The following is a 24,836-nucleotide window of genomic DNA, read 5'->3' as shown; positions in this document are numbered from 1 at the left end:
TGTGAAACGCCTACAAAGCTCATATCAAGTCAGCAAAAACAAAAAAACCAAAGAGGGTCTCCTTTCTGTAAAGGGCTGGACAGGGTGATAATGCATGAACTGACATCAGTCATATCCTTGACCAATCGAAATGCAAGGTAGGGGTGTGGGCTTCCTCACCCTCTTATAAGCGCCTCTCCAGAAAAGGTTCTCTCTGACAGCTTCTGTGTGGGGTCCAGGGTTGAGGGTGATCCAGTCTCCTGCTAAGGACAGAGCAGGAGATGAGCTGTTGAGCCACGGGTCGGCTCTTAAGGGAGAATCCGCTGCAATACTCAGCTGCAGAAAAGGGGAGACCTGACCATTAAAGACTGTCAACCACAAGAGGTGGGGGGAAACAGACCACTTTCTCTTAAGGACAAGGTGAGCCCTTTGTGGCAGGGCTGAAAGGGAAGGATGCAGGACGCACACACCAAAAACACAGAGGAATGCCTCGCCTATTTTGGGGTCAATGAAAACACAGGTCTGTCACTTGATCAAGTCAAGAAGAACTTTGACAAATTTGGACCCAATGGTATGTCAACTTTTTTTTTATACATAATATATCACTAGAAATCTGTCAATTACTACATTTATGTTGTTTTATAATACACAAACTTAGTTTAATTGATACGATTACAGCACATTTCCCACTTCTCATACAGGGTTACAAATGTCCTCTGACCAAACTGTGTAACACGCGCCTCACACTTCTAGTTCACACATCCGATGTAGCACAATCTACAAGTAAAACAAGCAGCTATTGTAAAAAACACTGCACAAAAAGCAAACTTGGGAATGGATGTTATAACGAGTTATTGAATGTATCGCATCGTACTAAATGCACAACTTACATCTCCAAGTTATAAATCGATGCTAGGAAATACAATATTACTTCCAACGCGATCTGATAAAATGATTGTCAACGTTATTTTATAGTCAATAATGAAAACTGATTTTCTAAGTCAATAATGATTTATTAAGTATTACGCTATTGATTTACTAAAACGTCAGCGGCTGATTATCATGTATGTTCCGGACACTCGTAGATGATATAATGGATGAGTAAAATGAATGCCTACATTAGACTTGGGTAGGCTTAGTAGACCTGTCTAGTCATCTGTAGGCTGAATCCTGGGGCCTGAGAGGCTGCGCCGTATCTGCAGATCTTACTTTTAGAAGTCTAAGTGATGTACTTTGCATTGAAATGCCTGTGAAGTTGAGGACATCTGTTCTGTGCCTCTTGTCACCCTGCTGGGAATGACAGACCGTTGTCCGCAGTAGTCCAGTATCAGCAAGGAGAGTTACATATCTCAATATCCTATCTTGTCCATGATGCTTCTTAGTTCTGTATTAGTAAGGTTTATAAACGATAAATATAGTGGTGACTTTATCTGTATACAACTCTACACTACATCCCTGCACATACAAAACAGGCTTCCCTTACAGAGTTGCTATGATTATCTTTCACTAGTCCTGGGGGATCTCTGTAAATGTCACATTCTTGTAATCAAAGCTACATGAGTCGGTGGCGGAGCAGAATAGCCAACAGTGAGGTCTGGGTTGATTTTGCAATGCACAGATTTACATTTAATAGTGCCTTTTAGCTTTTATGTGACTAATCGGATGACAGAAACTAGATGCTAGTTTACAAAACGTGTGATATTGACGTATAGATGTACGAGGAAGACCATATGCCAAGTGTTAGGTATAGCTCTGCATACTGAGCATATTAGCAGACATGTATAGCACAGAATGACATTAAACGTATACTGTTATCTCTGCAGGGGGACATATAGGTGTTGTAATATATCAGACACTATACATTGCAGAAGGCTTCTCGCATGGCAGAGAGGAGTATTTTTGTATTGGGGCATTGGATCCAGCTCATGATGTCACTCTCCTTATACAGCCATCTCGCTTGTGTCCTTCAAGAGAGTCCCAGGCTGCAAACTGCTGAGAGACAAGATCCTTCCTATGGTCTTCCCACTCTCAATGTCAGACAGTGTGCCCCAAAATACTTTCATAATAAGTCATGCATCTCTATATATAGACATATTGGTGACCAGCAGGAAATACTATAGTGGGAGGGCTAAATAAAGCTCCGGACGTGCATTGAATCATATATAAAGTTATCATTGTCCCTACAGGAATCTCATTTTAAGGTCATTTCTCGTTGGTACTTCACTCCAGCTAGACTAGCTCATGTCAGCCAAGACAATTCACATCTATGCTGGAGAGAATGTGGCCAGAAAGGGGACATACTCCACATGTTCTGGAGTTGCCCGAAATTAAGTTTACTTTGGTCTCAAACGTCAGATACCATAAACAAAATTACAAAGAAAAAAGGACTCCTAAGCCCACAAACAGCTCTATTATCATTAGGTCTTACAGAACTCAGCACGGACAAGAAACAAATAATTCTTCAAATCCTACTCACAATTAAAAATACTATAGCCACAATGTGGAAAAATAAGCTTCCACCTTCCTTTTCGGACATTACTGAAAAAATCTCATTACATAGGTCTTACGAGATGAAGTTTGCAATGTTAAACAACCAAATTCCCAAATTCTCAAAGAAATGGTCTCACTGGGACAACATCTATCCCTTATCCTCTCCCTCCCCCCCTCCCTCCTAAAATCAATATATAATTTAATATCCTAAAAAAGACGTACTGTTTTAATATACAGGACATTAAGCTTACAATGTTTCTACTTGTCAAACCATCTGTTATAATATGTTATAATATGTTATAATTTGTACTGTATTCGCAATCTCAACCTATGTGAACTTACAAAAAGTTTTACAAAGAAAAATGTCAAAATGGTTAATAAAAATTATTTGAACAGAATCATATATAAAGTTACAACCACTGGTAAAATGTTTTCTACTTAAACTTGCTTCTTTTGTAGCGCAGAGGACAGTATAGCACAAGTTTCATCCACCTCTTTCGGCAACTAAATAATCTTTTCTTTCTATACTTTCGATCGCTAATTACAATAATTAAAAGTGACTTTCTAAGCCATTAAATGATTTAGTTAGCATTACAGGGTTGATAACACGGGGTATAAATTCTGCGGTACTCTTTCTGGAAGCGAGTAGGTTAAAGGGCACATGAGGGCTCGCAGCACAGCAGTATGTTGGCCCACATCACCGTGTGGTGCAAGATCCAGAGATTCATGGCCGAGAGCATTCTGTTCCCTCTGCGGGATCACACATAGTATCTGCGTGACACAATGTGACAGGAGGATTTATAAAGCTGTCACGTAACCCCCCAGGATAGCCTCTCGCACACACATCAACATGGTCATTTGACTGCGCATTTGCTTCGTCCTCAATCATTACCTTTAATAATAATAATCTTTATTTATATAGCGCCAGCATATTCTGCAGCGCTTTACAGTTTAACAGTTTCAAACACAACAGTCATAAGTAACAACGTTAACAATACAATAATTAAAGCAAAATAAGACGACCCAATGCACCTTTGTTACAAGGCACCTGTGCTCGTGTTGGCCTTAATTTCTCACTTACATATAAAATGATCATTTGATGCAATATATCAGATGAGTTCTACTGATGAACTTTTGTCTGTACAGATACTGGTTTTCTAGGATAACTTATATTAGGTAAAGGAAGAGCGTTACATGTATAAGGATATATAAAATAACAGTGATTTCTTCGGACATTGATTTTACTTTTACTATTTTTTAGTTTAGGCCTCAGGAATGAAGCCAGGCCAACAATAAACATTAGTGTAAATGTAACCAGGGTATATAAATAATTGCAAATATAAGCTTGGTGTATGCATTGGTGGACCTTTATAATACTAATAAATTACTCTTTCTTTTTCCCCTCTTTTGCCGCTGTTGTCGTGGACCAGAGCTCCCAGCTGAGGAGGGTAAGCTGTTTTTACGGAATATCTTACAAAATTTGGTAAAGTGTGAGGTGTGCGTGGTGGAAATAACTGCATCTCCTGGCGTCATCTGTGGGCAAATGAATGGTGAAGTCCGCCAACAAAAACTTAACACAAACTTGTCTCCTTCCTTCAGGAAAATCCCTTTGGGAACTGGTCATAGAACAGTTTGAAGATCTGCTTGTCCGAATTCTGCTGCTGGCCGCCATCATATCTTTTGTAAGTACTTACAGCAGGTGATGAGTAGAGGCAGAAATAATGGTAATGACCTAGACTAGAACGGTGCTGTGTTGCGCTCTTTTTATATGTTTATGATATGTACAATACTGGATGCGTATTTGTTCCTTCTTTACTGCAAAATTTCTAAAATTACAATGTTATTTCCACCTACAGTTAAAAAAAGGCTTTTTTTTTTTTTTTTAGAATATTTTATGCAAAAAAAAAAGCCTTTCTTTAATTGGAGGGCAGTGATCTTGAAAGATTTAGATTACCTAAAGAAAAGAAAACCACTATGTGATGAAAAAGACCGATGATCTGTTACCTGACAAAAAGCAGGCGGTTCTTAGCTCATAACCTTTGTGTGAACACTCACGCAGTCACGTAGCCATACGTACGGCTCTTGGAAGTATCTCTAGGACAAAAGAAAAGCCAGAGCTAAAATAGAGGGGTCATCACATACATTTCAGAGTATAAGGAGTCCAATAATTGTACAGATATTGAGATTTCTTTACACTTGTTCATCATTCTATAGGACAATGAAGATCATTATAATACCGCAGCTACAATTCAGACAGATTACATGATATATATGCATTTTTATACCTGGATTCTTCTTAATTTCTGCAGAATATTTCTAAGTGTATGACCATTAGACCAGACAAGCAGAGAACTGACTGGTTTTGAGAACACACATGATATGGGCCCAGTGAAGGGGTTAACTGGGCTCTAACCCTGACCTTTTCTTTTCCCAATGAGCGGCACATTCTGCAGGTTAAATTTGTCTTGAAGATAACTCGATCCAGCCAGTGGCCAGCTCAAGTGTCAGACAGCTGCTGTGAGAGCGCAGGAGGAGGCCGAACAAGAGAGGGGAGGTCAGGGGAGACGGAGGGTGGTCCCTGCCTCCCTGAGTGACAGGCCCGGGTGGCTGTGTGTTTTGCAAGCACAACAGCTGCATGAAGTATGGGAGGGCCCCATAAAATAGCTGTAAATCTACTCTAATGTAATTTAAGATGCTGTTTATAATGACAAGGGTGCTGCTGTGACACAGCTCTATTCAGAACAGGCAAAACAAAAAGTAGCACATTTATAGCCTGAGAAATAAACTTATTATGGTTTACAATCCACAAGATCTGAGCACATTACTTCTAACTGTATAGTGTACAACATATGTGAAAAGATTACTTGCTGTAGCACTTTTCTTCAAAGCTAAAAGCCAATGTTGAAATGTCCAACATTCACATAAGGTTGTTTGGGGTTTTAAGACATAACTGCACTTTTACAAAACTTTCGACAGGTCACAAAGACAAGACAGAAAAAAAGACTCGCACATCCAAACTAGTGTGAATAGGTGCATACCAGGAGCAGCTACCTCCATACATAAATATACAAAAATGGCTATTTTGCTATTCATATTTCATATATTTCATATTAGACATGCTTTTGCACGATAGAGTGCAACCTTTTTTGTATATTTATGTATGGAGGTAGCTGCTCCTGGTATGCACCTATTCACACTAGTTTGGATGTGCGAGTCTTTTTTTCCTGTCATTTCTATGTTAGCTGACTGACTGCGCACTCCTCCCATCACCATGTAGTTTTTAATTGCATCTCATCACACTTGGTCCCGGTCAACCCATATGTAGGCTTTGCTGAACAGAGGTGTCCACATTCACCCAGGCATACAGACATTGGCCTTCGGTAAGTGTTCACATTTGGACAGGGAGATCAGGGACCCATCAGTTTTAGGAGACCACCTTTACGATTGGTTGATGGGCTCACACTATTTGATTATATCAAATTCTGTGCAAAGGTCACAAAGACAAGTCATGAGTTTTGATTGGTTGGGGTAGTGCTGCTGAGATTGCCACAATCACTGAAATGTCACAGCAGAAGTGTTTAGCCGATCCCTGTCCTCCTCCTCCCCAATTGCAAGACTAACATGTCTATCTTGAAGGGAATCTGTCAACACATTTGACCTATCTAAACTATTAATATGGGCATACAGGTTATAAATTGCTGGAAAAAAGTCCTCCTTGTAAGCCTTATATCAGATGCCTTGTTGTTAAGAAATCATATTTCGTCATTTTGTGTAAACGACCTCTTCCAGGCTCTAGGCGGGATGCTGCGTGCAGGATAACTCTGACTCCAGTGCTTATTGTCAATAAGACAAGGCATCTGATCTGAGGGATACAGGGGGGACTTTTCAGCAGTCTATAACCTGTATGCCCATATTAATAGTTTTGATAGTTCAAATGTGGTGATAGATTCGCTTTAAGCCTTTGAGCAGAGCAGTACCCGGGTGAGCACTTTGAACATAAAAATGAATAAGGAAACCTGCTTTATTAAGATAAGTTTTAAAGATATAACATATTAAACAAAAGCAATCAAAACTCGTTGCAGTGGTATAGGCAAAACATATTTGGCCACACAGGGCTTCCTTAGAATTCTGAAAACATAAAAGTCTTATGTAAAGTCAAACAGATCATGGTAATCAATTGTTTTCTGAAGGTATCACACACAGAAAAAAAAAAACAAAGAAACACACAAAATAAGATGTAGCTAAGAAAAAAAAAGGGAGGGGAAAAAAAGGAAATATAGGCGAAGGAAAGTTTAAGGGAGGTAAAATGTGAGGGGAGCATGGACCAAGTCATAGGCCATAAGTTGTATTCCACAGCACCATCCCAGATCAGCAAAGAAGTGGATCCAACATGAAATACCTTATGGAAGTCTGGTGAGTCTTGGGAAAAAATCCAAATACTCCAGATCTTCCTAGATTTATAGGAGTTACCAGAACTTTCAGAGGTCAGTTCCTCCATTTGACAAATTCAACCATTTCCGAGTACCATTCATTTATGTAGGGAACTTGAGGTGAAACCCAGTGTCTTGGGATCACTTAGTGAGCAGCCATATAACAAAAGCGCAGGATATCCTTCTTTTTGGTAGCTAATGGAAGAGGGTAGCATGGAGAGAAGAGCGGTTTGTGGACTACATATAACATTACCTCTACAACAAAAGTGTTGTAAAAATGCTGGAACAATTAGATATAGTATAACGATAAAATACAGAAATAGTTTTCATAGTTGCATCATTAACATTAAACACAGCGATAATTGTACGACTTATGTGATATTCTGAAAATAGGACCTGTAAACCATAGCGTGCAATTGTTAAAAAGGACACGAGAATATGCGGAGAATAATAACGGTGCGTGGATTGCAGGTGCTGGCCTGGTTTGAAGAAGGTGAAGAGACAGTCACAGCTTTTGTGGAGCCCTTTGTCATTCTGCTGATCCTCATAGCTAATGCAGTTGTAGGAGTCTGGCAGGTAAGATCGTCATACCTAACATAGAACCAGACAGCTTTTCTTGCGTTATAAACAATTACAACCAAATACTTTTCTGTTTGAAATCGTCACTTAGGATAGAATTGACTTTCAAGGATTCTAAGATTTTAAGGATATAAGTGGTATTGGGAGATAATGATCATCTGTTTAGCTAATAATCCAGGGTGTTTAATAAAAACAGAGAGACTGACTTTTTACAGCTCTGAAATTCAATCAGCAGGTCTCCCGACCCAAACTCAGCAAATGTTGTGCCATGTACGTAGGTATAGACATACTGTAAATGAGATTGTTGAGTTTGGGTCAGGAAAGTAGTGGCCCGTTCACATATTGTGATCTGCGCTTCTACAGTGAATGTTGGAGGTCTGCAAAAATCTAAATAAGGGCCCAAATATAGGGTAAAATTATAACACTTCCGAAACGTTAATATATTAAGTCTGCTTCCAGGTAATAAAGCCCTAAGAAAGTTCTGTTTGTAATGTAGGAAAGAAATGCTGAAGATGCCATTGAAGCTCTTAAGGAATATGAACCCGAGATGGGAAAAGTTTACCGCAGTGACAGAAAATCGGTACAAAGAATCAAGGCAAGAGAGATCGTGCCTGGTGATATTGTGGAGGTAGCAGGTGAGTTACTGACATCTATATGGCTGACAACACGTGCCATTGTATTCTTTCCCGAACCCCTTTCCCACATTTTAGCCTTTATCTCCTAATATCCACCGTTAGCCATAGGGTTTTGAAATAGTCATTAAACCAAACTTCCGACTCCTCTATTTTCCACTCTGAGACTTCTTCATAAATGGCTCAAGTACAATTAGTGATTATCATTATACAATATTAATAACATATATACAAAATTATATTGGAGCCATTAGAACGCCTTTTTTTTTTTATTAGCAATCAATATCTTCTGGATCCATTGTCCTTGTAGTAACTGATATAAAATCTGCTCTGGTGTAGGCAAATACTTTCTACCAAGACAAAAAAAATTGAATATTCAATGAATAAACCACCTTCTATTGTAAAATAAAAGGTGCAATAGAGCTGTCAGGCCAGAACTATGACTACATACAGTACTGTAGAAACAAGGCAGACTAATGCCGCTTACATTTATGCCTTTCTTTAATTCCTAGTTGGTGACAAAGTCCCAGCTGACATCAGACTCGTCAGCATCAAGTCCACCACCCTGCGTATTGACCAGTCCATCCTGACAGGTGTGTTCAACCCCTTTCAAGTATAAACAGAGTATTTTATGAATTCCTAACCCAAAATTTGTGTTTCCTACAGGAGAGTCTGTTTCTGTCATCAAACACACAGATGCTGTTCCTGACCCCAGAGCTGTCAATCAGGACAAGAAAAACATGCTGTTTTCCGTAAGTATTTCTATTATTTTTCTATTCTTCAATTTCTGTTTTGTTTTTTTTGTTTCTATTAGACAGTTTTTATTGTCTTTCTAATCCTTCATAGGGTACCAATGTAGGAGCTGGAAAAGCTATTGGTGTTGTCATTGCCACTGGAGCCAACACCGAAATTGGTAAGATTCGTGACGAGATGGCAGCCACAGAACAAGAGAAGACCCCACTTCAACAGAAACTTGATGAGTTTGGAGAGCAGCTGTCCAAAGTTATTTCCCTCATCTGTGTTGCTGTATGGCTGATCAACATTGGACACTTCAATGACCCCATCCATGGTGGCTCTTGGATCAAAGGAGCCATTTATTACTTTAAGATTGCCGTGGCTCTGGCTGTAGCTGCTATTCCTGAAGGTTTGCTTCAATTACTACTGCTGGAAAAAGGTCATGTCCATGGTATTTTCTCAATACATTAACTCATTGCTCTTCATGCACACAGGTCTCCCCGCTGTAATCACCACTTGCCTAGCCTTGGGTACAAGACGTATGGCCAAGAAGAACGCTATTGTCAGAAGCTTGCCCTCTGTGGAAACACTTGGGTGCACATCAGTCATCTGCTCTGATAAGACTGGTACTCTGACCACCAACCAGATGTCCGTCTGCAGGGTACGATTATACTGCAGGATATTTACAATGAACAAAGAGCAGTAGCTATGTCAAATAAAGTGTATTTGTCCAATTTTTTTTTTTTATACAAACTGAATACTTTTTTAACCCCCTCACGACCTTGGGATTTTTTAGTTTATGCGTTTTCTTGCGTTTTTTTTTCTGCAGGACAGGTTTTACTTTTGAACGACACATTCAGTTTACCATATAGCGTAGTGGAAGACGGGAAAAAGTTCAGTCAAATTGCAAAAAAAAAGTGCAATTCCACAACAACTTCTTTTTTTTTAACCATGTTCACTAAACACTAAAACTGACCAGCCATTGTGATTCTAAAGGTCAGTACGAGATTGCAGGTACCCAACATGTATACGTTCTTTTTATGTGGTGAGAAAAAAAAAACAATGGTGCCATATTCCAAGACCCGCAGCGTCTCCATTTTTTTTCGGGATATGCGGCTGGGTGAGGGAGTATTTTTTGTGCACCAAGCTGCAGTTTGTATTGATATTAGTTTGGGGTACATACGATTATTTGATCGTCTGTTATTGCAATGTTGCAGTGAACAAAAAAAAAAGTAATTCTGGAGTTTTGATTTTATTTTTCATTACGCCGTTTACCGGTCATATTTTTTTTTAAATATTTTGATAGGATGGGCGTTTCTGAACGCAGCGATATCAAATGTGTGTGTTTTGGCTTCAATACTCTCCTTAGAAGACTTGAAGCTGCAATCATCTGATCGATTGTACTACAGCCCTGCTATATGCAGCAAAAATCATCGTCTGCTATGATGTTCATAGCAGTCCTGTATTGACAAGCACATGGTTCTTCTGCAGACCCCCAGTTGTCATGCCAACCCATCGGCACTCTGCAATCATTAGACAGGGGCACCGATGAGTGGGGTTTGTGACAGGCTTCCTGCGTGATCATGTTAAATACCGCTGTCACAGACTGATAACAGCCGATGGTGGATCGCGATTCCACCCGCGGCTGTTAGGTTCACATGACACCTGATCAGATCATGTGCTGGAAAAGATGCAGACTCAGCGCCCGAGCCTGCATCAAAGGGGCATACACGACCTAAAAGTCATCAGTCATGAAGGGGTTAAACAGATCTCTTACACCTGATGAGGCTAATACAGACCTGAGCAAAGTACGGTCCGAGGGCCACATCTGACCCTCATGCTGTTCCCGTCCAGCCCGTAGACCGAGACAGCGAAGGAGATGAAAACAGTGCTGAAAGCCCACAACAAATGGCTTTATAATTCTTTTTCTATGTTGTTAACTAATATTAATATGATCAGCAATAACTCAGAAATCCAGTGAAAGGTTCATAATACATCAAGCTTTTACTTAATACATCTTTGAAGTAATATATGTATTTTTTTTCCTGCAGATGTTTGTCATTGATAAAGTTGAGGGCGATGTCTGCTCCCTGAATGAGTTCTCAATCACTGGATCCACCTATGCCCCCGAAGGAGAGGTGTAAGTAAATATTCTCAAGATTGTCACTAACCACCTCCAATAACGGTGTAGAAGCCCTAATATTTGGCAGCAAAAAACCTTCACTACACTAAAACTTACAACCAACATTTTTCTCAACACTTCCCAAATCCATTCATTACGTAACTGATGATTAGTGCAAACCAGAAGTATATAAGAGACATAGGTTTGCAACCATATAAGAGTGTTCTGAATGGTCAGGAGTAATCCAAACTGATATAATAATAATAATAATTTTTATTTATATAGCGCCAACATATTCCGCAGCACTTTACAATTAAGCGGGGACATGTACAGACAATAGATTCAGTACAAGTTAAGACAATTTAAACAGTGACATTAGGGGTGAGGTCCCTGCTCGCAAGCTTACAATCTACAAGGAAATGGGGGGACACAATAGGTGAAAAGTGATTGTTATTTCAGGTCTGGCAATTATAATAAATAGGGATTTTCATATAAAGCTGCATGATCCGGTCATCAGCCCGTGTGTTTAAGTGCAATAGTCAAGTATCAAGTGCAGTTATCATGTGCATGGAGGGTGTGGAGACAGATGAATAGTAGGGGGCAGATTCAGAATAATATTTGGAAGGAGGGAACAGGGTAAAGTTAGTTTACTGAGTAGTTGATGTGGTAGGCTTGTTTGAAGAGATGGGTTTTCAAAGCGCGCTTGAATAGGTCGGGGCTAGGTATCAGTCTGATCGCCTGGGGAAGAGCATTCCAGAGAGCTGGCGCAGCACGAGAGAAGTCTTGGAGACGGAGGTGCGAGGTTCGGATTACGGGGGATGTTAGTCTTAGGTCATTTGTAGAGCGGAGGGCACATGTAGGGCGATAGAAAGAGATGAGAGAGGAAATATAAGGCGGTGCAGAACTGTGGAGAGCTTTGTGGGTGAGAGAGATGAGTTTATACTGGACCCTGTAGCGCAGTGTTCCCCAACTCCGGTCCTCAAGAGCCACCAACAGGTCATGTTTTCAGGATTTCCTTAGTAGTGCACAGGTGATAATTGCATCACCTGCACAGGCAAGCATTCATTGACCTGTGTAATACTAAGGAAATCCTCAAAACATGACCTGTTGGTGGCTCTTGAGGACCGGAGTTGGGGAACACTGCTGTAGCGAATAGGTAGCCAGTGTAATGACTGGCACAAGATGGAGGCATCGGTGAAGCGGCTGGACAGAAATACGACCCTGGCTGCCTGATATCATTATAGACAGCTATGGCCCAAAACACGAGTGCAAAAATAAACCAGTAATGTGCATCCATAGAACTGTCCAATATTGTTTTTCTATTCTCATCAACCACATTTCCCTATAAGTTATCCACTGCCGTTGTTTTGCCTTTATAATTTTCCTTTTCTCAGTTACTGCTGCCATCCTCATTTTCGCATGTCATCGTACTTCTCTTTCACTTTTTTCATAAACTACTCTTCCTTATCATCTCCACCTACACTGGGCTGGCCTTGTCTTTCTGGGGTGTCATCTCAGTATGAAGAATGATAAGACTGTGAAGGCAGGCCAGTATGATGGGCTAGTGGAATTGGCCACAATCTGTGCACTTTGCAATGACTCTTCTCTTGACTTCAACGAGGTAAAAAAAACACAAGAGAGGATAAGGCTTGGATTTTTTATCTAACACTAACTGCATGAGTTTAAAAGATTTGGGAGTAATAAAACTATCAATTCGCTTTCCACTAAAATGAATTACCGAGGATTGTGTGTTCATCTTCATTATTATTTTACATTCTATAGTTTTTATTTTATTTTGCACTTTCTATTACTCATATTTACATGGTCCCTGCCTCCAGTATAGCTCACAATTATGCAAGGGCCTTAACTTATTTTTGACACTGATACAAACTGGAGTACTCTAATAAAACTGACCGAAGAAGAAAATACAAGCTCTATGCACTGTTTGCCATAGCTGCATTTAAGTTAGAAATGTTAAAAAATCTCGCATTAACATTTAAAGTGATGAAAAGATGCATGTAAACTACTATACATTAACTCTTTTTTTTAATAAATGATTTATTTTTTTTAGTCTAAAGGAGTGTTTGAGAAGGTTGGAGAGGCCACTGAAACGGCTTTGACTACCCTTGTTGAGAAAATGAACGTATTTAACACGGAAGTGAAGAGTCTGTCTAAAGTAGAGCGTGCCAATGCCTGCAACTCTGTAAGTTCTGGAAGAAATATATTGCTAAAACAAAGTTGTGAGAGACTCTCTACACATCTATAAAGCTTGGTACCGGATAACATCAAATGTATAACCCTGGAGAACTTGAATCTACATTTATCATGTTTCTCTAACACAAGAAGAAATAACCTTCTACTTTCCTAGAACCACTGCCCGTGGTGACATACAGCCCCAGCTGCTTGTCTTCTACCATTATAGAAATCTAATTATGTAGCACTCAGCAAGCTGGCAGCAGAGTATCAAGAACTCTGTATACCGCGCACCTGCCTTGTGCTCGTCATGTACAAGAAACTTAACTCCCTTCTAGCTATGCTGTCCTTAATGATCCCATGACACACACTGTCCCAAACACATGCCATTGTGGAATTAAAGTACTACAACTTAGAACCGTTTCTCTGAATCTTGAAATACGGCTTTAAGTTTGGGATTTCTGTGTTCTATGATAAAAAGGCTTTTGAAATACGAGCTATAGCAAATGTCTATTTAATCAAAAATATGTCTCCAGCAACATATTTGCTTCAAAACTGTGAAAATCAACCAATATTTCTGTTGTATCACAAAAATCTAAAACAAGGCGACTCTCACAGGTTATCAAACAGCTGATGAAGAAAGAATTCACCCTGGAGTTCTCCCGTGACAGGAAGTCCATGTCCGTCTACTGCACACCCGCCAAAGCTTCCCGTGCTGCAGTGGGTAACAAGATGTTTGTGAAGGTAAAAGCTGAGATATATTGGGGCATGTTTATTAATGCTTGGTAATCGTAAAACAGTAATGCTATCTGAATAAGTTCCAAATAAATCATTGGCCCCCCCGTCATGATTTATTTGGCACATCTTACAAGTTAGATACCTTTCTTACTTATGCTGACTTTAAGGACACTTACCATGAACCACACACAATTTTGCGTGAATTACACCTATATTTGGCTATGCCCACTTTTGAATTGAAAAAAAAAAAAAACCATTGCAGAGCATGGTACCCACGGATAATTTTTTTTTGTGGGGTACAAACGATTAATACATTTACCCAATAACTTTGTACAAGAATTCTGTAAACCGAAGCCAAAACATAAATCGAATAAGTAGAGCTAGCCCACTGCTATGGTGGGTATCGTTTAAGACCCTGAATAATCTTTGGAGATTACATTTTTACACTTTTATTCCCAAAACAACAGGGTGCCCCAGAGGGTGTTATTGACCGTTGCAACTATGTACGCGTGGGCACAACACGTGTGCCTTTCACTTCAGCCATCAAGGAAAAGATCATGGCTGTAATCAAGGAGTGGGGCACAGGAAGAGACACCTTGCGTTGTTTGGCTCTTGCTACAAGAGACACCCCACCAAAAAGAGAAGACATGGTTCTCGATGACGCCACCAAGTTTGTTGACTATGAGGTAATATATTAAGAGAAACACTGGCTGCACTACTGACATCTCATTATTATCTTATTTATAATCATGCATTAGAGTTAGCATCATCTTTTTTTTCACCAAGATGAAGTACTACATTTCTTATGATACATTCATTCTTCCACAGACTGACTTGACATTTGTCGGCTGTGTGGGTATGCTGGACCCACCTCGTAAGGAAGTTATGGGCTCAATTAAGCTTTGCCGTGAAGCTGGTATCCGTGTCATCATGATCACTGGTGATAACAAGGGCACAGCTATTGCCATCTGCCGTCGTATTGGCATCTTTGGTGAGGATGACGATGTATCAGGACGTGCCTTCACTGGTCGTGAGTTTGATGATCTGCCACCAGCAGAACAAAGAGATGCCTGCAAACGTGCTTCTTGCTTTGCCAGAGTCGAGCCTACTCACAAATCTAAGATTGTTGAGTTCCTGCAGTCCTTTGATGAAATCACAGCTATGGTAGGTAAAATTATTCACGTAAGGGGTTATTATTTATGACTACACAGACTTTGATTATTCCTTTTTTTAATCCATTCTGGCTCACACCTTTTTTGCTAACTTCCAACAGACTGGTGATGGTGTAAATGATGCCCCTGCTCTTAAAAAAGCTGAGATTGGTATTGCTATGGGTTCCGGTACCGCAGTAGCTAAGACAGCCTCTGAAATGGTGTTGGCTGATGACAACTTCTCCACAATTGTGTCTGCAGTAGAAGAAGGTCGTGCCATTTACAACAACATGAAGCAATTTATCCGCTACCTCATTTCCTCCAATGTAGGAGAGGTCGTCTGGTGAGTTTAATATCTATATTTATTGTTAGGGTATGTGTCCACGATCAGGATGGCCGGCGGTATCGTCGTAAGCCCCGCCCCCTTTCTGGGACGCGATGATGCCGGATGTGTTGTGTTCATAGCACACATCCGGGATCATCGCTCCCCACCATAGGGCCCTGTGCTATATCTTGCGGCGACGCAGCGTCGCCGCAAGATATACGGACATGCTGCGATCTGAAAAGACGCGCAGCATGTCCGGAGTCGCAGGGCCGCCGCGTGCGTGTTACCACGCATAGTGGAGACGGGATTTCATTAAATCCCCTCCACTATGCTGTAACATCTGGACGCTGCGTGTCTGACGCTGCGGCTCTATGCAGCGTCAGACACGCAGCGTTTCCTGCACGTGGAAACAGACCCTTAGAGAACTGTTTTGTTCTTGAGGTGTTTAGACAGTGATAATAATACTGTATATTACCATTGTTAACATGGTTGTTGGCTTACTTAAACTGATTGCAACATACTCTTAATAACACAGTATCTTCCTGACCGCTGCTTTGGGTCTGCCTGAGGCTTTGATCCCTGTACAATTGCTCTGGGTCAACTTGGTCACTGATGGTCTACCCGCTACAGCCCTCGGCTTCAATCCCCCTGATCTGGACATCATGGACAGACCACCCCGCAGCCCCAAGGAACCCCTCATTAGTGGATGGCTCTTCTTCCGTTACATGGCCATTGGAGGTGATGTTACAAACATTTTTACACTGATGAAGAAAACAACAACCTAATTTTATGTTTCTATAAAAAAAATTAAAAAAAACTGCATTTACCAATTAACTACAAGACATGTTGATTCCTTGCAGGCTATGTGGGTGCTGCCACTGTAGGTGCTGCTGCTTGGTGGTTCATGTGTGCTGAAGATGGACCTATGGTGTCGTTTTACCAGTTGGTAAGCATCCGTTCTCCATTTCTTAATCTTTATTACAATAATTTTCAACATGGTAATCATGTCTCCATTTCAGCTATAGTTGCCAACTCATATTAATGCCAGAATGATGTGGTCTTCTGCCCCAGCATGAAATCCTTACGTCTTACTCTTCCTTTCTCAGAGCCATTTCATGCAGTGCACAGAAGACAATCCCGACTTTGAAGGCCATGAGTGCGAAATCTTTGAGTCTCCAGTTCCCATGACCATGGCTTTGTCCGTGTTGGTCACCATCGAGATGTGCAATGCTCTGAACAGGTAAGTCGATATTGCACGTATTTTGCCATGGATTATTGTGTTCTCCTGTCCAGTTTTCACTTTGTATAGTTATTTTATTTTTTAACAATAGTCTTTCAGAGAACCAGTCTCTAGTCAGGATGCCACCATGGGTCAACATCTGGCTACTGGGCTCCATCTGCCTCTCCATGTCCCTCCATTTCCTGATCCTTTATGTTGATCCTCTGCCAGTGAGTAAAATAAACTAAAATACAACCACTTTATGGAAAAATATACTCAGGATTATGTCCTATATTTGGCAACTGGGAAATATATGTATTGGTAATAGAAGTGAGTTATAGATGTGCTTTCCTATCCCAACATCCGCTTTTTTCCCTGTAGATGATCTTCAAGTTGACACCTCTGGATATTACTAAGTGGTTAGTTGTCCTGAAGATTTCTTTCCCAGTCATCCTATTGGATGAACTTCTCAAATTTGTTGCCCGTAACTACCTTGAAGGTAAGAATTAGCTCATGTTTTACCATAGGAGATCATTTACAGAAATCAATCACGTATGGATTTATACTGTCTAAAAAAAAATACCAAAAGTAAGAGTGAAATATGGAGCAAACAGGGATGTGGAGTCGGTGTAAGCCAAACCTCTGACTCTTAACTCCATAGCCCTGGTTCACTATGGAGAATGTTCATAAAGTGCAGCACAGATTCATCTGAACTAAAAGCCGAGATCAGGAATAGAACAAACATTTATAAGACCTTTCAGAAGTTTCTTCTTATGAAACAATTGACAGCACATCCTGCACTGAACTACTGTACCCAATGGATCATTTAAGTTAAATGTTGGAGTAAGGTCCATTTTTTACCGACTACCAAAATAGTCACAGACTCCGACTCCACAGCCCTAAGAGCAAATGCGCTATCCTTCTTCTCATCCATTATGATGTCATGACCTTGATAAAATCATTATGGCAGCCATTGTCTCAAGACATCTGGATTTACTCAACATCCAACAATGATAATATTAATTTTTACCTTATAATCACAGCACAGGGTGAATATAGGTACAAGATTGTTTAGGCGAATCCATGATTGCTATAGTGTTTGATGACTTCATAAGCTTCAGGAAATAAATCAGAATCCGTGGACCTGATCCAGATTTACTCATAATTATCTTGCTTTGAATTCATGATTACTTCACATTAAACTGGTATTTCTTTTATCCTTTCCCATAGCATAATCCTTTCCTCACAACTTCCCTGTTCCTGTTTAACAGGTATCCCCTCCCCCCCGTTGCATGTGTTACATGTCATTCTGTACCATTTCTACATTTGTCATTTTCATTTAGCTTCATCGTGCTTTTTTATGTCTATACTCTTTTTCATTAACGTTTCCTACAACAATGTGCAAAATTGACTAATCACCGTACGGAGTGTCTCATCGATCGATTGTCACGTCCTGTTCTCTATGGATATCATTCTCTGTTCCTGATCTAATATTGCACATTCGTATTTCCCAGTTGCAGTTAAACTTCACGATCACAAAACTTTTAACGTATCATAGAGTAGAACTGGGACTGACTTCTCCAAAACTGCAAAAGGGCTCATAAACTATTTATGGAGCCCATCTTCAGTCTTGGGGGAGTACTGAGCGCAACTGAGCATTTCCGCCCCTTCATCCTTCATTTTAGCAACTTGTGGAGATCTCAGTACCAGAATCCCACAGATCAAAACTACCAACATGTCAAAAGTTTTGTGAGGCAGCAATTTTTCTTTAATCGGATTGTCCAGTGAGAACAAGTTGATAGCATATTGATCGTTTGGGATCTAACTGCTGAGACGGCACTAATATGAAAGAACGGGGCACTTTTATCCCCGCTAGAATGAAACGGTAATGCCCGTGCTTGATCGCTGCTCCATTCATTCCCTATGGGGCGGATGAGAATCATATCAGGGACAGAAATGACCCATTACGGAAAAAAAAAAATAACCGATCTGTTGATCGTGGAGATTGCTGTGGTTAGACCCCCACCAATTAATAAGTTATGACATACCATATAGATTGTTTTCACTGGACAAACCCTTGAACTTAAGTATAGCACTCATTTCTAGATGAACTACTATAAAACATAACTAGTCGCTTTTTTTTCCAGACATTTACACAACTCTAATGCAAAACAATAATAGAAATGTTAATCATTTCTAACCTAAATCTTCTATATATTATTAAATGACATTGTTATTAACAATGTTGCTTTCCATCATCATTGCAGATTACCTAACATCACTTACTAAGTATACTTCATCTGTGCCATTTAAGCCAATCATTACATCATGTCTAACAATCATTGCCTGTCATCCCTAGCATTACTCCTCTCCTTACCCTATAAGTAGCAAAGAATAAAGGCACCATACTACGGCTCCTAGAGGACATACGTTACAAAACGCCGGACAGCTGTATGTGGGTGTAGTCTCACTGCTCATATGAGAGAAATCCATCATATCTATTCGTGGCTGGCTTGATATTGTAAAACAACTTACAAGTTGCTGCAACAATGTGAAAAAAAGCAAAACAGATGGGTATAAGCTTTCCAAAATTGGTTCTTGTTAGTAAAATTCAGAATATGTATTTTTGCTGGCAAGACCACAGCAGTACATGAAAGAAACTGACAATACAAAAAGATACTGTAAAAATGCTGTCGTTTTACAATTTGCATCATGGAAGGCGCTACGTGGTGGGAGAATTACAATACTTAATGTGTGCCGAGTCACATTTATGGTAAGTATTAAAAAAAAAAAAATGATCGCTCGTTATAAATCTCAATGAAGATCATCCCGACACCTGAGGACAAAGCAGCAGGAAACACCTTCACTGCACGGGATAATATTAATATCAGGAAACTCTGGGTGTTTCTGTAACTTTGGTTTGTCTATTAAATATGTCATTATACATATTTATATACAATTGTGTGCGTGTACAGAGTGGTAAATGAGAGCGATCTTCTGTGTTTTCTCCATTAATTATTCCATTATGACTCTAAGGAATAATAGAAGCACCTCTGGTATAAAAAAAAAACCAATAAGTCTTCTAACTGAATTATTTTTCTTTTGACAGAGAGAGAAATCCTGAAGTAAAAGGAATTCAGCTTTTTACTGAAACACGTCAGATTTCAGCCCACATATCCATTGAGACTTTTCTCTGTATCTGTCCCCTCCTAAGATTTCATCTTTCGTCTCCCTAAGACGCATCACTGCCAAATCTCCACCTGTCTCCCCAAAGTCCGTACATCCTGGTGCATGCCAGGTGTGATTGCAAGGGCTCTGTTACTGATGGGCTGTTATTCTGTTTTCCAACATACCTTTTAAAGTTTTGCTTCCGATCTTGCCCCCTTTTTTTATAGCGCTCCCCTCCCGTTTCTCCCGTTAAAATGAAGGAAAATGTCATATAGCTGGAGAATACCCGGACTAAGAATGCATTGCCCCCCCCCCCCCCAAAGTCTATTCCATCAGTGAACGCCACAGTCGTTGTTTTTGTAAATTGCAGCGTCACGTTATCCTGATCCCAGCCCTTCGAGGGAGTTGCAGCTTGTAGCAAAGAAAAAAAGGAAGCGAAAAACCAAAGAAAACTGTTCTAGCTATTTATTAAAATTAAATAATAAGTTAAACTAAGAATTGTTACATGTGATTTTTTTTGAGGTGGGAGGAGAGTGCATATTCAATGGGCTTCAAAGTGTATTTTAAATTTAGGAAGCATTCGTGCCATTATATATCACAGTGAAGGGAGCAAAGTAGAAAGAGTTGTGGAAATAAGTTGTATTTGCAGAGCTCGGAGCAAACGCAAAGGTCAGCAATGTTAATAATAATATTATTAACGGCCTTTCACTCGATCGTGAGTCATGACGACTCGATGACTAAATTCTCCGTAGGAAGATCGATCTTATGCAAGCCTAGATAGGTCCACGAGGGTCTTCTCCGCCGTTATCTTGATTGTATCAAGCCATCGTATTGCTGGTCTACCTCTTAACCTTGTTCCTTCTATTCTTCTGACCATGATATCCTTCTCCAGTGATTGTACACATCATAGGAAGAGAGAAAAGTAGGAAACTCGTCACAGGGTTACTGCGAGGGAGCGGAGCCAGAATACCGCAGCGTCTGGTTGTTCCTATTCTGGCGCTGAGAAGAAGCACTTCTCCGTCTTATGAAACGTGTTTATTTCTTCCAGCAGAACAGGGGTTAATCAGCCATGTTGGACATCTCCGGGGCTCAGCTGTGCTTGGTTAGCCACTCCTTTTCCCTATATAATCTGGCCTCTATTACAAATCCTCTTCAGAGTTATCTTTTTGCTGCATGGCTAAAGGAGGGCGAGAAGTTAGTATGAGAAGAAGCGCTAGAGGAGTTATAAGCAACTGTTTGATTTGTGCGCTTAATAATTCCTTATCCTTCCCTATTTTGGTTTCTTCCCCTTCCTGCACACCACGGTGGATTCCCCTGTTACATGTGAGTGAATATTTTGTGTGTGTGGAGTTTTCAGTTACCTCATGTCTTTGTTGCCTTATCTGTTGGGTTGGTGTACTGAGATGCACAGTAGCGCCTCCTCTTCCTTGGGTGAGGGAGGAGAACAGATGAAGGGCTATCTTAGAAGATAAGGCAAAGGCGGAGGCCCCGGAGTTTTTGCCCGGCCTCTTTGCCATCTGAAGTATGCCAGGGAACAGGGCGAGCTAGGGTGCCCCCTAGTGTTAGGGCCAGGAAAGGAGCCCCTGGTCCGGGGACACTTGAAAACTGTATCCAAAACAAACAAAGAAGAAAGTTTGACCGTACTGCTGCTGTGAGATCAGTGTGCTGACAACAATGCCTCCAAGCATGAGCCTGACATCCCAGTAGAGGTGCTCGTACGGAAAGCAGGTATGATCCAACAAGAAATCTGAAGAGAAGTACGGCAACACTCACCGGTCCAGTGAGGTGCAACAATCTTTATTCAAGCCTTTAAAACGCCATCATATAGACGGCCCGGGACAGTGGAACAAGGGAGGAGGTGAGCAGGATGTGACGACGGCCGTTTCGCGCCTACGTCAGCGCTTCAACGGGTCCCAATAGAGACCCGTTGAAGCGCTGACGTAGGCGCGAAAGAGAGTGCAGCTCCGTGTGTTGCTATGCGGCCGCACTCTCTGCTCCGGAGTGCCGGCGCCAGAACTTCGTTTCCACATGCGAGACTCGGACGTGTTTCTCGCTAGTGGAAACAACCCCTTATAGTCCGTTTGACCTGTGGAAAGAAAGCTCCTAATAATTCTACCCACCCTTATAAAGGAGTTGCTTCCTTAGGCCGGGATCACACATACACGAGATACGGCCGAGTCTCGCAGGTGAAAACCCAGCTCTGGCGCTGGCACTCCAGAGCGGAGCGTGCGGCTCCATGTATTGCGGTGCGGCTGCACGCTCCGCTCCGGAGTGCCGGCGCCAGAGCTGGGTTTTCACCTGCGAGACTCGGCCGTATCTCGTGTATGTGTGATCCCGGCCTTAGGCCACATTCCCTTTATTACATAAATACACATCACCTGATCTGCTTTACCCAATCAGCATTCACACTTAGGCTATGTGCACACGTCCGGATTTTTTCCTGACAAAAACCGGACATTTCTGCCAGAAATCCGCATGATTTTTTTGCGCGGATTTGGCGCGTTTTTGACGCTTTTTTTGCGGATTTTTAGCGGTTTTTTTTTCCCGGACACTCCAATTTAATGGGAAATCCGCAAAATTAATGAACATGCTGCGTTTTTTACCGTGTTCCGTTTTTTTTGCAGAAAAAAAACACAAACGTGCACAAAAAATGCGGAATGCATTCTAAATGATAGGATGCATATTGTTTGCGTTTTTTAAGCGATTTTATAGCGTTTTTATCGGGAAAATACGCAAAAAAAAATGCAAAAAAATCCGGACGTGTGCACATAGCCTTACATAGCGGAGGTGGAAAATCTGCATGAAAATGATATTGTTGAAATACTCACTCTGAATTCTGCGCACAGTGTAGATGCATAACATATTCCTGTACATTCATTACATCCCAAGAGTCCAGGCGCAATGTGTCTAACGCTGCAGAACATAGGGCGTTACCAGCCAGACAGTCTTCAATCTGTGATTTCAGGAAAAAATACGTTTTTAAGTTATTAAATGCATAAAAGATGAAAAAAGCACAATTACCTTAAAAGGAGTTGTCCGGTCAAGGCTACAGTCACACTATCAGTACTTGGTCAGCATGTGACAGCAGCATTTGTAAGTCAAAAATCAGGAATGGAACAATCAGAGGAAAAGTCCCGTATATACTAATGTATAAGCCGAGATTTTCAGCACATTTTTTTTGTGCTGAATACACCCCCTCAGCTTATACACGAGTCATTTATCCAGAATGCTGGGGGGGGTAAGGGGAGCCGTGGAGCAGCGGCAGGAGTCGGCGGCTGTGGCACAGTGACAGCTGCCGGCTAACAGAAGACATCATATTCACCCTCCGTCGCTGCATCTCCGTTGTTCCGAAGTTGGCAGCTCTGCTCAGCGGTAACATGGTACCGCTCATTAAGGTAATGAATATGTACGCGTCTCCTCTCCCATAGGCATGGAGCGCATATTCATTACCTTAATGAGCGGTACCACGTGAGCGCTCAGCACAGGAGAGCTGCCGCACCAGGACAACGGAGATGCAGGGACGTAGATGGAGGCGTGAGGTGGGTGAGTAGGACAGGGGGGAGTTTGAGCCATGCATACAACCATGGGACGGTGGGAGCCGAGCCATGCATGCAACAGGGGGAGCCACACATACCAGGACAGGGGGAGCCATGCATGCAACAGGGGGAGCCACACATACCAGGACGGGATATGGGGAGCAATGCATGCAACAGGGGGATCCACACATACCAGGATGGGGGAACCACATAGCAGGACAGGACATGAGGAGCCACATGCCAGGACAGGGGGAGCCACATACCAGGACAGGACATGGGGAGCGACATACCAGGACAGGACATGGGGAGCCACATACCAGGACAGGACATGGGGAGCCACATACCAGGACAGGACATGGGGAGCCACATACCAGGACAGGACATGGGGAGCCACATACCAGGACATGGGGAGCCACATACCAGGACATGGGGAGCCACATACCAGGACCGGACATGGGGAGCCACATACCAGGACCGGACATGGGGAGCCACATACCAGGACAGGACATGGGGAGCCACATACCAGGACAGGACGAGCCACATACCAGGACAGGGGGAGCCACATACCAGGACAGGGGGAGCCACATACCAGGACAGGACAGGGGGAGCCACATACCAGGACAGGACAGGGGGAGCCACATACCAGGCCAGGACAGGGGGAGCCACATACCAGGACAGGACATGGGGAGCCACATACCAGGACAGGACATGGGGAGCCACATACCAGGACAGGACAGGGGGAGCCACATACCAGGACAGGACAGGGGGAGCCACATACCAGGACAGGACAGGGGGAGCCACATACCAGGACAGGACAGGGGGAGCCACATACCAGGACAGGACAGGGGGAGCCACATACCAGGACAGGACATGGGGAGCCACATACCAGGACAGGGGGAGCCACATACCAGGACAGGACATGGGGAGCCACATACCAGGACAGGACAGGGGGAGCCACATACCAGGACAGGACAGGGGGAGCCACATACCAGGACAGGACAGGGGGAGCCACATACCAGGACAGGACAGGGGGAGCCACATACCAGGACAGGACAGGGGGAGCCACATACCAGGACAGGACATGGGGAGCCACATACCAGGACAGGGGGAGCCACATAACAGAACAAGACATGGGGAGCCACATACCAAGACAGGACAAGGGGAGCCACATACCAGGACAGGACATGGGGAGCCACATACCAGGACAGGGGGAGCCACATAACAGAACAAGACATGGGGAGCCACATACCAAGACAGGACAAGGGGAGCCACATACCAGGACAGGACATGGGGAGCCACATACCAAGACAGGACAGGGAGCATCTCCGCAAGATAGACATGCTGCGGTCTATAAAGACACGGCACATGTCCGGTTACGCAGAGCCGCCGGATGCGGCCCTGCACGCATAGTGGAGATGGAATTTCCTAAAATCCCCTCCACTATGCTGTATCTGGATGCTGCGGATATACGCAGTGTCCAATCTGCAGCGAATACTGAAGGTTTCCTGACCGTGGAAACATAGCCTTACATTTAGGTTA

The 24,836-nt window shown here is 42.1% G+C and overlaps 1 protein-coding gene across 2 annotated transcripts; it reads left to right on the top strand.

Annotated features, from left to right (window-relative positions):
- The first annotated feature begins 49 nt into the window (after positions 1 to 49).
- On the top strand, positions 50 to 20,259 carry LOC138645489 (sarcoplasmic/endoplasmic reticulum calcium ATPase 1). Of its 2 annotated transcripts, XM_069734849.1 has the most exons (23): positions 192 to 550; positions 3,900 to 3,917; positions 4,069 to 4,151; positions 7,371 to 7,475; positions 7,975 to 8,113; positions 8,623 to 8,703; positions 8,777 to 8,862; positions 8,957 to 9,254; positions 9,340 to 9,506; positions 10,897 to 10,985; positions 12,486 to 12,588; positions 13,039 to 13,170; positions 13,779 to 13,904; positions 14,366 to 14,584; positions 14,727 to 15,062; positions 15,172 to 15,392; positions 15,910 to 16,112; positions 16,235 to 16,320; positions 16,481 to 16,614; positions 16,706 to 16,823; positions 16,975 to 17,092; positions 17,824 to 17,864; positions 19,703 to 20,259. In XM_069734849.1, the coding sequence occupies exons 1-22, from the start codon at positions 433 to 435 to the stop codon at positions 17,826 to 17,828; spliced, it is 2,985 nt and encodes a 994-aa protein (XP_069590950.1). In that variant the 5' UTR covers positions 192 to 432; the 3' UTR covers positions 17,829 to 17,864; positions 19,703 to 20,259. The 2 variants fall into 2 exon arrangements, with proteins under 2 accessions (XP_069590949.1, XP_069590950.1); XM_069734848.1 differs by lacking the exon at positions 17,824 to 17,864 and having other exon boundaries at positions 50 to 550.
- The last annotated feature ends 4,577 nt before the right edge of the window (positions 20,260 to 24,836 follow it).

The sequence above is a fragment of the Ranitomeya imitator genome, chromosome 7 (assembly GCF_032444005.1).
Source record: "Ranitomeya imitator isolate aRanImi1 chromosome 7, aRanImi1.pri, whole genome shotgun sequence".
NCBI lineage: Eukaryota > Metazoa > Chordata > Amphibia > Anura > Dendrobatidae > Ranitomeya > Ranitomeya imitator.
Note: the sequence above shows the minus strand (reverse complement) of the source record. Positions and strands in the feature narration are given on the sequence as shown.